Source organism: Aegilops tauschii, chromosome 4, assembly GCF_002575655.3.
Source record: "Aegilops tauschii subsp. strangulata cultivar AL8/78 chromosome 4, Aet v6.0, whole genome shotgun sequence".
In the NCBI taxonomy this organism is placed as follows: domain Eukaryota; kingdom Viridiplantae; phylum Streptophyta; class Magnoliopsida; order Poales; family Poaceae; genus Aegilops; species Aegilops tauschii.
Window position 1 is genome coordinate 304,170,832 of NC_053038.3, and position 12,869 is coordinate 304,183,700.

The 12,869-nt window shown below is 47.1% G+C and overlaps 1 protein-coding gene across 1 annotated transcript; it reads left to right on the plus strand.

The window, feature by feature from the left end:
- Positions 1–11,059: 11,059 nt before the first annotated feature.
- On the plus strand, positions 11,060–12,412 carry LOC109761465 (uncharacterized). Its single transcript, XM_020320279.4, has one exon. It carries the CDS (start codon positions 11,282–11,284, stop codon positions 12,197–12,199), a length of 918 nt encoding a protein of 305 aa, XP_020175868.1. The 5' UTR covers positions 11,060–11,281; the 3' UTR covers positions 12,200–12,412.
- The last annotated feature ends 457 nt before the right edge of the window (positions 12,413–12,869 follow it).

Below are 12,869 nucleotides of genomic sequence, written 5' to 3' on the forward strand. Positions count from 1 at the left end.
ACAGAAGGAAACAGAGAGAGAGAGATCCAATCTCGGAGGGGCTCCCGCCCCTCCGCCGCCATGGAAGCCAAGGACCAGAGGGGAAACCCTTCTCCCATCTAGGGGGAAGGTCAAGGAAGAAGAAGAAGAAGGAGGGCTCTCTCCCCCTCTCTCCCGGTGGCGCCGGAACGCCGCCTGGGCCATCATCGCGACAACGATCTACACCAACAACTTCGCCGCCGTCATCACCAACTCTTCCCCCCTCTATGCAGCGGTGTAACCCCTCTTTGCCCGTTGTAATCTCTAATTAAACATGGTGCTCAACGCTATACATTATTTCCCAATGATGTATGGCTATCCTATGATGTTTGAGTAGATCCGTTTTGTCCTATGGGTTCATTGATGATCGTGATTGGTTTGGGTTGCATGTTTTATTACTGGTGCTGTCCTATGGTGCTCTCCGTGTCGCGCAAGTGTGAGGGATCCCCGCTGTAGGGTTTGCAATATGTTCGTGATTTGCTTATGGTGGGTGGCGTGAGTGACAGAAGCACAGACCCGAGTAAATAGGTTGTTTGTGTATGGGAATAAAGAGGACTTGATAGTTTAATGCTATGGTTGGGTTTTACTTTAATGATCTTTAGTAGTTGCGGATGATTTCTAGAGTTCCAATCATAAGTGCATATGAGCTTATGCCTCTCCCTCATATAAAATTGTAATAGTGATTACCGGTCTAGTTATCGATTGCCTAGGGACAAATAACTTTCTTGTGTGACAAAAAGCTCTCTACTAAAACTAACTTAGTTGTGTCTTCATCTAAACATCCCCTACTTTTTATTTACGTGCTCTTTATTATCTTGCAAATCTATCCAACAACACCTACAAAGTACTTCTAGTTTCATACTTGTTCTAGGTAAAGCGAATGTTAAGCGTGCGTAGAGTTGTATGGGTGATCGATAGAACTTGAGGGAATATTTGTTCTACCTTTAGCTCCTCGTTGGGTTCTACACTCTTACTTATAGAAAGAGGCTACAATTGATCCCCTATACTTGTGGGTTATCAGTGACATCTATTGCGAAGGTGAAGGTGATGAAGAAGAGGAAGGCATCGATATTGGGGGCGAGCCATTGTTCATCGACGAGCTCACACAAAGAGCGGAAGCACAAAAGAGGAAGAAGAGCAGTCGTACGGGATCATACTCACAAGAGGAGGACAAGTTGATTTGCCAAAGTTGGATGGAGGTTGGCCAAGATCCGAGGACTGGTGCGCAACAAAAGGGACTTGTTTTTTGGACAAGAGTTCACAAAACATTCCATGAAAGGAAGTTGTTTCCGCCCTACCAATTTACGAGGGATTGTGGCATCACCTCGATTCAAAAGAGGTGGTTGTTCATCCAACAAGAATGCAACAAGTATTGTGCCGCACTTGAGAGTGTTGAAGCACGTTCCGTGAGTGGTCTCGGCATTGGGGACATGGTATGGTCTCTTATCTTCATTGCTACGGCCATGACTTCGTCCTTCTATATGTTTGCATGTTCAATTTTTGTTGATCGTGTAGGCATTTCAATCTGTGGAAGCATTCAAGGCCCGGCATAATGACAAGCCATTCACTCTTACGCATTGTTGGACGCTCATCAACAATTGCCATAAGTTCAAAGATCAATACTCTGAACTTCAAAGGAAGAGAGGCAAGAAGACGGCCGCGTTGGCCGGGGGTGGAGATGGTGAGGCGTTACAGAGGTCGAGGGGCAAGACCAACTCCAAGATGAATGACAAGCGTGATGCGTCATCCATTGCCTTGCATGAGACTTTGCACGACATGATGTCTCAAAAGGATGTGAGAGACGAGAAAAAGCGACAAAGCAAGGAGGAGCAAATGAAGCAATACCTGGAGCTTCAAACGAAGAAGCTTGAGATGGAGGAGGCGGCCAAGAAGAGGAAAATCGACATGGAGGAGGCGTCCCAGCAGAGGCAGCTCGACATCGAGGCCGCCAATGCCACGGCCAGGCAGAGGTAGCTCGACATCGAGGCCGCCAATGCCGCAACCAAAGCAAAGAAGGCGGGTTGTGTTGCCAGCGTGAACTAGGGCCGCTGGCATGAACTACGGGCATGGTTTATTGGAATATTTGCGTTTGAAATAGGAGGCGGACAGGATGCGACCGAAGGGCGTTGGGAGCACGGCCACCGTATCCCAGAAAAGGCTCGGACACGACCCCATTACCCGCCCCAAACGGACAGAATCCGAGCCAAACGGAAGTCCGTTTGGGGTCATGCGTTGGAGTTGGCCTTAGGTCAGGTTGTCGATAATAGCGGGTGCCAAGGGTTTATATGTGATTTTACCTCATGAGTAATTGCTTATTTTTGCCACTGTGTAGCTGTTGTCTGCTACTTTGAAACCTTCTGTTCTTAATTAATGAGATGACAAGTCTTTTGCTCATTTCAAAAGAAAAACTCCAACGGTAATCATCAAATCGCATCCAAATGTCAGGCGGTCATCAAATTTGTCTGGACCGGTTTGGACGTTCAAAATTCTCCAAACCCAGGACCAAACTGAAGGGAGGTTTACGGACATTCGTTCGTGTGTCATGTAGGACACCGACATGGACCCATTCAAAGTAGCACCAAACAGAAATGGAGCCCACACACTTGGACAATCTCACCACTATTTTTCTCTTGAAGGCTCGCCCTTCCCATTACCTATGCCTCGATTGTCACCTCCCTCAATCTTTACGACCCGTTCCGCCATACGCCATCACGATGGAGCAGCCGAAGGAGCTAATGACATTGTTCGTCGCCTGTCGGACCCGAAGGCGGCTGCGCGCAAGATTCGCATGAAGGCAAGAAGAGGGTGGAAGATTCTGCAATGGCCGATCAGGCATACTGATACGTCTCCAACGTATCTATAATTTATGAAGTATTTTCATGCTGTTATTTTATCATTCTTGGGTGTTTTACAATCATTTTATAGCAACTTTATATCAGTTTTTGGGATTAAACTATTGACCCAGTGCCCAGTGCCTGTTGCTGTTTTTTGCTTGTTTTTTACATTGCAGAAAATCAATATCAAACGGAGTCCAAACACCGCAAAACTTTTTTGTGGATTTTTTATGGACCAGAAGGAAGCCAATGGGCCAGAGCAGCACCTGAGGGGTGCCCCGAGGGGGGCACAACCCACCAGGGCGCGCCAGGCCCACCTAGCGCGCCCAGGTGGGTTGTGCCCACCTCGGTGGCTTCCCATACCCCTTCTTTGCACTATAAATTCCCAAATATTCCGAAACCCCTCGGGGTTAACCTAGATCAGAAGCTCCACCGCCGCAGGGCTCCGTAGCCACCGAAAACCAATCTAGAGCCGTTCCGGCACCCTGCCGGAGGGGGGAATCATCTCCGGTGGCCATCTTCATCATCCCGGCAGCCACCACGATGAGGAGGGAGTAGTTCACCCTCGGGGCTGAGGGTTTGTACTAGTAGCTATGTGTTTTATCTCTCTATCTCGTGATCTATATCATGGGATTTGTTAATATAGTCGGATCATATGATGTTCCCCCCTCTATACTCTTATTGTGATGAATTGAATCTTTACCCTTTGAAGTTTTGTCATGTCAGATTGAATATTCAGAGATGAGAACACATGATATATGTCTTGCGGTATGAATACTTGAGGTGACAATTGGGGTATCTTATTGATTCACTTGATATATGTTATGGCATTCAACTCGCGGATTCCCGCGGTGATATTGGGGTAATCTATGCAAAGGGGTTGATGCACGTTTTTCTCCGATGGAAACTTTGGGGTCTCCTTATAGTTATTTGTGTGGATTGAGTATTATGAATATGAATATGCTTTGGTGTTATTCTAGTACAAACTCTAGAATAGATCAAACGGAAAAAATAGCTTTGCATTATTTTAGTACGAACTCTTGAATAGATCAAACAGAAAGAATAGCTTTGAGGTGGCTTCGTACCCTACAAACAATTCCTATCTTTTGTTCTCCGCTAATAGGAACTCGGGAGTGATTCTTTATTGTACTTTGAGGGATAATCATATGATCCAACTATGTTAGCACTGTTGAGAGATTGCACTAGTGAAAGTACGGACCCTAGGCCTCCTTTTTAAGCATTGCAACACCGTTTTTGTGCCCGTTTACTACTTGCTACCTTGCTGTTTTTATTTATTCAGATTATAAAATATATTTCTACCATCAATATTACACTTTTATCACTATCTCTTCGCCGAACTAGTGCACCTATACAATTTGTCATTGTATTGGGTGTGTTGGGGACACAAGAGATTTCTTGTATTTGGTTGCAGGGTCGTTTGAGAGAGACCATCTTCATCCTACACCTCTCACGGATTGATACACCTTAGGTCATCCACTTGAGGGAAAATTGCTACTGTCCTACAAAACTCTGCGCTTGGAGGCCCAACACGTGTCTACAAGAATAAAGTTGCGTAGTAGACATCACATACTGCCGAAGCCAAAGCGCAACGCCAGGTCGGTGCCTCCCAGGCAATCGCAGCCCTAGCCCTCATGGCTAAAGGCGCCCTACTACTACATTGCCAGCAGCTCGGTCCACTCGACACGCAACAGTCCTGCCGTCGTGACCTCCTTCACCTCCGGCTATCGAGTGATGTTCATTGTCGACCTCAACACCGACTACATCTTCACGGTGTCGCCAATGCTTGTACGGTCACGGTACCAGTTGTGGAGCTCTCGTCTGTCACTACTCTGTCACTGTTTGCCATAAGGTCTCAACCAAGTGCAACTGTGCGAAGCAGGGAGGAGATGATGAAAATGGCCCAAGACAGACACAAACACGAAGATGGACAAGTGGACGACTCCAAGCCGGAGGACCAACCACAATCGGATACCCAAGAGACGTGCACCCATCACACGAACACCCATCCGCCAGCAATGGATCCGAAAGACTACTTAATGTCGAATGTCGACCCAGAGAAGAAGAGGGGACACATTTTCTCCATCAAGGAAGATGAGTTGATCTGTGTGGTGTGGTTGGCCACTAATTGATCTGTTTCATGGCATGCCTGAAAGGGGCATGACATTTCGGAAAAGTGTGCATGATTGGTTTCACGAGCAAAAGTGATACGATCCGTACCACACAAAGGTGATCCATAATCACAAAGCAAAGTCGCTCGGTCATCGATGGTACAACATCCAGGAGGTTGTCGACAAGTATTGTGGCTTTTATGAATAGGTGCATAATCGGTGGTCAAGTAGTGTGGCATTCCAAGAACAAGTAAGTTTTGTGGCTTGTTGCTCTATGTGTTGGTCATTTGGCTGAATTTTCTCCATGTTGCAACTTGTTGACCATGTTACTGTCTTTTTTGATAGCCCGCACGCGTGTGTGTGCATTGTACCACAAGATGGATAAGAAACACTTCCTGTTTATGCATTGTCGGATGAAGTTGTATGGACAAAGCAAGTGGCAAGCCTTTGTTGAAAATTCCCTCAAGACCTACATGGTCACAAATGAAGCAACTGCTCCGGCCATGACAGTGACTAGGAACCAAGGGGGAAGTGGGAGGTGAAGAAGGAGAAGCGGGAAGGGGCAGCGGCCAAGATGATGGATAAATTCGAGGACATCATCGTGAAGAAGGAAGAGTTAAGTGCCAAGCGCAATGAGGTAAATGAGCAAAAGAAGGTGGAGAGGTTTGGTACGTTCATGGACGCACACAATAAGAAGCTTAAGCTCGAATAGAGGCGGCTTGAGATCAAGGCCACTTTAGAGGGCTCCCTGATGTTGTTTGTGAAGACCTTCAAGTTGGATTGCGATGCCGTGAGGATTGTGCAAGAGTATCATGGTAGCCTATTTGAGCGTTTCGCCAAATGGAAGGTGACAAGCTGACCGACGAGTGATGTCTTTGGGACGAACAGCCGGACTTAGGGCTTTTGCCATAGATTGGATATAAAAACTTAGTAAACTCCTGGTGCTTTTGGTTGTGATTTTGTATGTTTGCAACTATTTAAACGTATTCTTAAATTGCTATTGATCTAGATATCCATGTCAAATGGAGGAGGCTGGACTAGGGGCGAACATTTGGTGACTTCAATTGGATGGCCTCCACCACGCCCAGTGTCCGCGGATATTTAATGATTTGCATTGGCGTTTCCCTTAGAACCTGGGAGATCAAAGACCGAGAACACGAGATTTTTATTTAAAGAAAAGAACATGTGAATGTTTAAAAAAATACAGGGTGGGATGCTGGTGCAGACCATAGTATCGCCCTGTCCTATTCATGAAAAGTCAGGCCTAAGGGTATCTCTAACCGAAGCCTCAAAATGGCTTAACTCCTCAAAAGATTCCCTTTTGGGAAATTAAACCGGACATAGTCGAACTCTCAAAGGCGCTATTTCCTCAAATATTTTAGGAGCGTTGGACGCCTATCAATTTTCAGTAGCCGGAACAACTTCCTAGTAAAAGATTTTCCTTCCTCGCGCAGCGGCCTCTCTTCCCGCTAGGCAACCCCCACATCGGCATGGCGCCCTTGCCTCCGTCGGTCACCACACACGCGGTTGGCACCCCGCAATCCTCGTCTCTCACCCGCCCCACCTCAATTTGATCATCGATCGTCGCTGGCGCTTGCATCGATGGATCTAATCATTGCGGATGATGTCTGCAAGTGCACAGACTTGTTGTCAAGAACAACTTTCGGGGAGTCTCTTTTACCATTTTATGTGTTAAACTAACAAAGAGCTTATAGGAAGATAACTACCAACCCCACAACTACGGTGTCACGGACGCAACTATACTCAGCACGCAAATCAGAGTTTGGAAATAGTTTACTCTCATTGATTGCTAGGAAATACAAAAGAGAGGAAATTAAACTAAGTACTAGTACAACGAAAAAACCACGTGACACATGTGGTAAGCAATCCAAATTATTCAAAGAAAAAAACTAGTACAATGTAAAGTAAATACTAGAGTAGACAGAGAAATAAACGAGGAAGGATTAATGTTTTAGATGAGCAAAGTGATGTCAAGGTAGAGGTTAGTAGTACCCAGTGACCTGGATGACGACGCTCCACATATGTGCAATATCACCTTGTTCGATCGAATAATCTATTTATCGTGGGCGGTCCCTCAAATAACATTGTCTCTCAAGCAACGCCTTATTCAGACAACTCAATTGTCCTACTTCTCATCACATACATGCAACAACTAACATAATCTACCTATGGACAACCATAATTCCTAGTTAAGATGGGCTCCTCTCAAGATACCAAAGCATGTCACCCAGAGGTCTATCGGATCACACAATCTACCTATCAACTCATGTGTGCCCTTGGAAGTTGAACGTCTCCAACTACGCCGGTGGATCGGACGACTGCAATCACTAAGTTACGATAAGGGGGAATATTAACATGAATATGACACACATAAGTACACTTCCATCAAAGACATGTGTACTAGATGTCATGCCAATAAAAATCGATCACTCAAGTAACATCACATTGAAAGGGGGTTCAAGAGTCATTACAAGCCATCATGGAGTCTGTAATGGGGAAAGAAGAAGGAGTGGTGGTCATGGAGTCAGCGGCCTGCTGGCGGCTCCTTCGGTGGCTTCCTTTTCGGCCTTCCTTCTAGGTTGTAATGGATAGAGAAGGGGCTTGGCACAACCCCCTAACGCCTTCTTGACGTGACGTATATGGCCGCTTGATTGTTGGGGGAGATCAGAATTCTCTATGTGTCGAGGACTAGGTTTGAAGAGGTTTTTGTAATTGGCTCCACGTGTCTCTTCAGTGTATGTAGCTTCTCTCCTTTGATCCAAGGGACCTAAATGAGCCTTATTCTCTCCCAATACCCTCCTTGGTGGTCAAGGAAGTAGTAGGAACAAACAGGGACGAAATAGGTGAAGAATGGTAGTAGTTATGGCTGGTTTCGCAACCCAAATTGCATGGTAAGAGCGCGGGTACCGTATCTAGTCTTCTCATCTGGAGTTCCCCGCGGAGTTTCGGATTTTGGTCGTCATTTCCTCATACGCACTCCTATTTTGACGTTCTTGGGCTTGTTGGATTCATATGGATGATCCCGATAGTCTCCTAGTATTTGATCTCCAATTTGGGCTTGTGGGAAATTTCATTTTTGCAAATTCCATAGAAAGCCTTTATCTAGTTTGTAATTTCTCTGTATTGTTTCCAACCTTGGACATTTCATTGTATTAAGTCCATGGGAGTTTCAAATCACCTATGAACACCACACAAAAAATAATTAACAAAACTAAAGCCTATGCGATGATCACATTAAAATGGATGCTTACAGAAAGTCATGCATAATGCTCACATTACAGGACTACTCTTAATCCGCAAGACAAACTTAGGATAATTACCCATCCAAAAGGATTTCCTGTTGAACTAAACCCTCTGCTTAGGAATCTGAAAATTTCTCATTAAAAGCTTATTATCAGGAAAATAGGCATTTGACTGATGCCCCAAAAGATTGCAAAAAGTGCAACAAAATAAGGAGGGCCAATTACTTGAGATGTGCCCCAATGTTATACACATCAAACAATTACTCTCCACAAAGATCCCTTGTTGGGCCAAGCCCACACAAGACTGGCATGGGGTCTGCATAGAGTGACATTGCACACACATATTACTTGGGCATGTATGGGTCATTTGATTCGTGTCATAGCAAATGATGCACTTGCCCAGTCGTTTGAATATATAGTCCTTGGTCGGAATATTGAGTAATCAAGGGTATCTGAAATATCCAGATTCGAGTAAATGGCTTCTCGATGATGAAGGATAGACTCCAACAATGGGTTTGACAAAGAATTATAATAATTGGCCAAAATGTTAACTCCTAGAAATTTCTTGCTGGGCATAGCTGAGTCCTGCACAGTTGAAGGATTTGCATGCAATTCACATGACCCAAGTTAAAGCTCACCACAGACACCTGCCTGCACGACGGAGTCCATTGACGGGAAGAGAAATCCAACGACCAAAAAGTTTTTTTTCAGTCACATCCATGAGCATGGGCATGATCGTAGTTGATCCCAAATTTAGCTACTTCTAAGGTAGTCTGATTATCCTGAGAAGCATTGACCTTGAGAAAATCTAGTTTCGGCCTGATTGCAGTCAGGCTACATTGAGAACCCTCAAGTGTTTCAGAATTAGCAGACCACGAAGGATCCCAAGGACGAGAAATATAATCATTTTCATGAGAACCACGATGAAGATGAAAATGACACATAAAGTCTAGCCAAAAGCAATCTTTAAGACCATAAATGAAATGTCCAACTCGGTTTTAAGCAACCAAAAACCAAAAATGAAAATCACTGACTTGAAGCATATGAAAAATCCTTGGCCAAACCACCAATATGACATTATAAAGCAAGTCCCACAAATTCCTCCGAGAGCATGAAGGAGGCCGAAGAGAAAGAAATCACAAGGTGAAGCTCTCTTGAACCAAGCAAGGGATAGGAGTGAACCGTAGAGGCGAAGAGATAACACACCTGATATACTACATTGAATCCTAGGGAGAAATCCCAGTGGAGGAGACTCTCCTTGGCCAGCCTGCTGGCTAGATCTTTCATTCCCTTCTTGTAGAGGTTTGGCCGTAAACTCGGTTGTTTGATCAACTCTTTGGTCGGTCTAATCAATGTCAACATATGGTACTGAATTCTACAATTTTCTTCCTTATTATGTGACATAATCATGGAATACCTTCCCTTTTCTTCACTTACGTGCTAAATAGCCATATCCAACCAACGAGGAACATAGTACCACCTACACCAATACCACTATCCGGCACTTGCTCCATTGGTTGCGACCAAGTGAAACACAGTGTATCACACCACTTCCCCAGTTCCGTCCGTAATATCGCGGGCTAGCACATAAGCCTTGTTTTACATGGATCATTCGTACTAGATTTTTCTAACGGAAGCAAATGCGTTGCCTCATTTCATTAATTAAGAAAAGTAGAATAGTCTAATTTATCATGAGAAATTAGCCAAAAATCATACGGATCTGCTCAATCACCTAGTTCCCACAACAAGGACAGTGATTCACCGCAAAAGCCATCCTACAAAATCCCATGCGGAGTACTTACAAAAAGCACCGAGTGAGAAATCCATTCTGAAAACTAATACTCCATGGAGTATCTTGCATATACTCCATGGAGTATCTTGCTAATGTATTCATGGTGATTTTTTTTAGGGTGTCATCCATGGAGTATCTTGGAAGGGCTGTCACCTTGCCCATCATGGTGGCACTTTTCATCTGGTTGATGTTGTTTGATCTTGCTCACATTGACAAGGTGATTCAGTCACTGGGTGACCGAAGGAGGCACGACAAGGATGCATTTGTCCTGTGTTAATTCACGTGGAAGGAACTTGGTCTCAAATTCTCACCGCACGACCGGGTTTATGACTACTACTTCCGTCCTGGTTTATCGGTCCCTTTGTAATTTTTGTTAGATTTTAACCCAAGATTTAACTAACAAACAAAATTCTCACCGCACGTCAGGGTTTATGACTAGCAAGCAATTCCCCAAAATCTAATCCCAGCAACTTTAAACGGGAACTGCTTGTACGTACGAGCCACGTCCGGCGCCAATCCACCGTGAATGGCGTGCGGCCGTGAGCATCCGTCATCCATGAATGTATTGTGTATGTAGCACCCAGTGGCGGACGACGTACGTGCATGCGGGTTGATCAGATGAGCCGTTCGGCCTGAGAAGAAGAAACGCACGCTCCGACGCTCGGCTCTGGTGCCCCACTCTATCGACTGTTATCGTCACTGTTACAGTATAATTACTTAGGTGCACCCACCTACACCTACCCTCGCACAAACACGCGGTGCTGGAGTTCAATTTCGGGGCCGTCGGGCGCCACAGGCGCCTGCCCCACGCCAGCCGAAAGCTTTGCAAGGATCGGCCCCCTGCGTTTGCATCGCATTCAAATGATGCACAGCACGGTAGACCAAAACTTTGACATCTACGACCCTTGTGCTTCCCATACCACGGACAGGACACCAGTATCTCTATCTCGCGTACGTACTGCTAGTAGATGAATGTAAAGTGCGCCTCAAATACCAGGACCAGTTCACACTCCACAACAAATTGCTCTGACAAGTAGATATTCGATATCTCTTCGTCCCCCGCATCAGAAAGCTAGCAGACGACGTGTCGCCACATTCGCGATATATAACTACCGTGCGCTAGCTGGGCACTGCAACTTTGATCACCAACGCGCACACCCACGCCACGCCACGCCACCACACACACACGCTCTGTCTTGGCCGCAACAGAGTGTCTCTGTCTCTGTCTCCCGCCCGGCCCGCGCGATGCCAGCCTCCTCCTGGTTCCACAAGCTCAGGGGGAGGAGCACAAGGAAGGGCAAGCGATCGCCCGCGTGTCCGCCGAGTCCGACCCGTGGCTCCTCCGCCGACGCAATCGCATTCGTCGCCGCCTCGCCGGAGTGGACGGACCAAAAGACAAGCCAGCAGGGCCGGCCACCCGCGCGCCCACCGGCGGCGTGCGCCGGCTACTCTCCCAACAGAGCCTCCTACTACTTTCCGAGCGCGGACCGGGCGCCGCGCCCGGACGGAGCGCTCCGGTGCATCGCCCCGCGCGGCGCCGCCGACGACGACGGCGCGGCCTTGGACGTCCGCGTCGACGTCATCCATCGCCGCGCCGGCAGGCTCGGCGGGATTGACGCGCCTCCAGCGACGCCGGAGCTCAACCTTCGGCGCATCGTCACGAGGCCCGCCGCCAAGAACGACCCCGCGGAAAGCGCCGCCGTCAGCAGCAGCGCCAGCACCCCCACCTCGGCTGCCACGACGCCGTCCACCTGCAGGGCGTGGGGGTTCCACGTGAAGCCGGACGGCAGGCGGCGGCGGCAGCGCGGCCACGACGACAAAAGTACCCGGAAGGAAAAAGCAGCCGAGGACGCGGGCAGCAGGAGACGGCGGTGGCTGTACGAGAGCCTGGTGGTGGTGAAGACATCGTCGGACCCAGAGAGGGATATGGCGGAGAGCATGGCGGAGATGGTGGCGGCCAACCACATCGGGTCATCAGAGGACCTCGAGGAGCTGCTGGCGTGCTACCTCGCTCTCAACGCCGCCGAGCACCACCGCGCCGTCCTTGCCGCGTTCCGCCGCGTCTGGCACTCTGGCTTCACGTCGCCGGCCAAAGAATGCGGCACCTGCGCCATTAAGGCCACAAGCTGCCTGCACCGCAGGCGAACTACTCCTAATTCCTAAACACCTCTGAATTCTCTAGGAATCACATCACAATGCACTTTCGTGTCTCATGCATGGATGAGGATGCATCATGCATGCATAGTGTGTGTGTGTGATCATAATCATATCATTGACGGATTGATCGGCTCATGGTCATGATCCAAGTATATTCTTGTTGCGTTTTAGTCTTGATGAAAAGGCTAGTATAGCTTGCATTCTGTCAAGTTGACACAAGTTTCTTTCTTTTGCGTTTCTCGAACTTTCATCGGTTGGTGGTAATCTCTCTGGTCCTGGCACGGCGTTGTGAGGCTGAAGAATGGAACAGCACGCCCACGATATGCGCACCCCACTCTAGCTTCAAAGGCGGATTAGATGCCGCCTTTACAGCTCGATCCGTGCGCTGGGATAATTCAATGGGAATTCCGCTGTTTATCACTTTGCCGGTCCAAGAATTCCGTGTGATTACCCAATAATGATAGATAGTTGCGCTCTACTGCTGATCAGCTGTACCATCATCACCCTCCTTAGTTGATTTAGATTTATCTAGATACGGATTCAACACAAACAAACAAAAATTGGCATTTTAGCGCAAAAATTAAAAATGCCCCATGCTTCACTCGGGAGATACTATTTTTTTTAGGGTAAATGTCGCCGCTTTTATTTAACTTAAAACAAGTCTGGAATCTCGCCT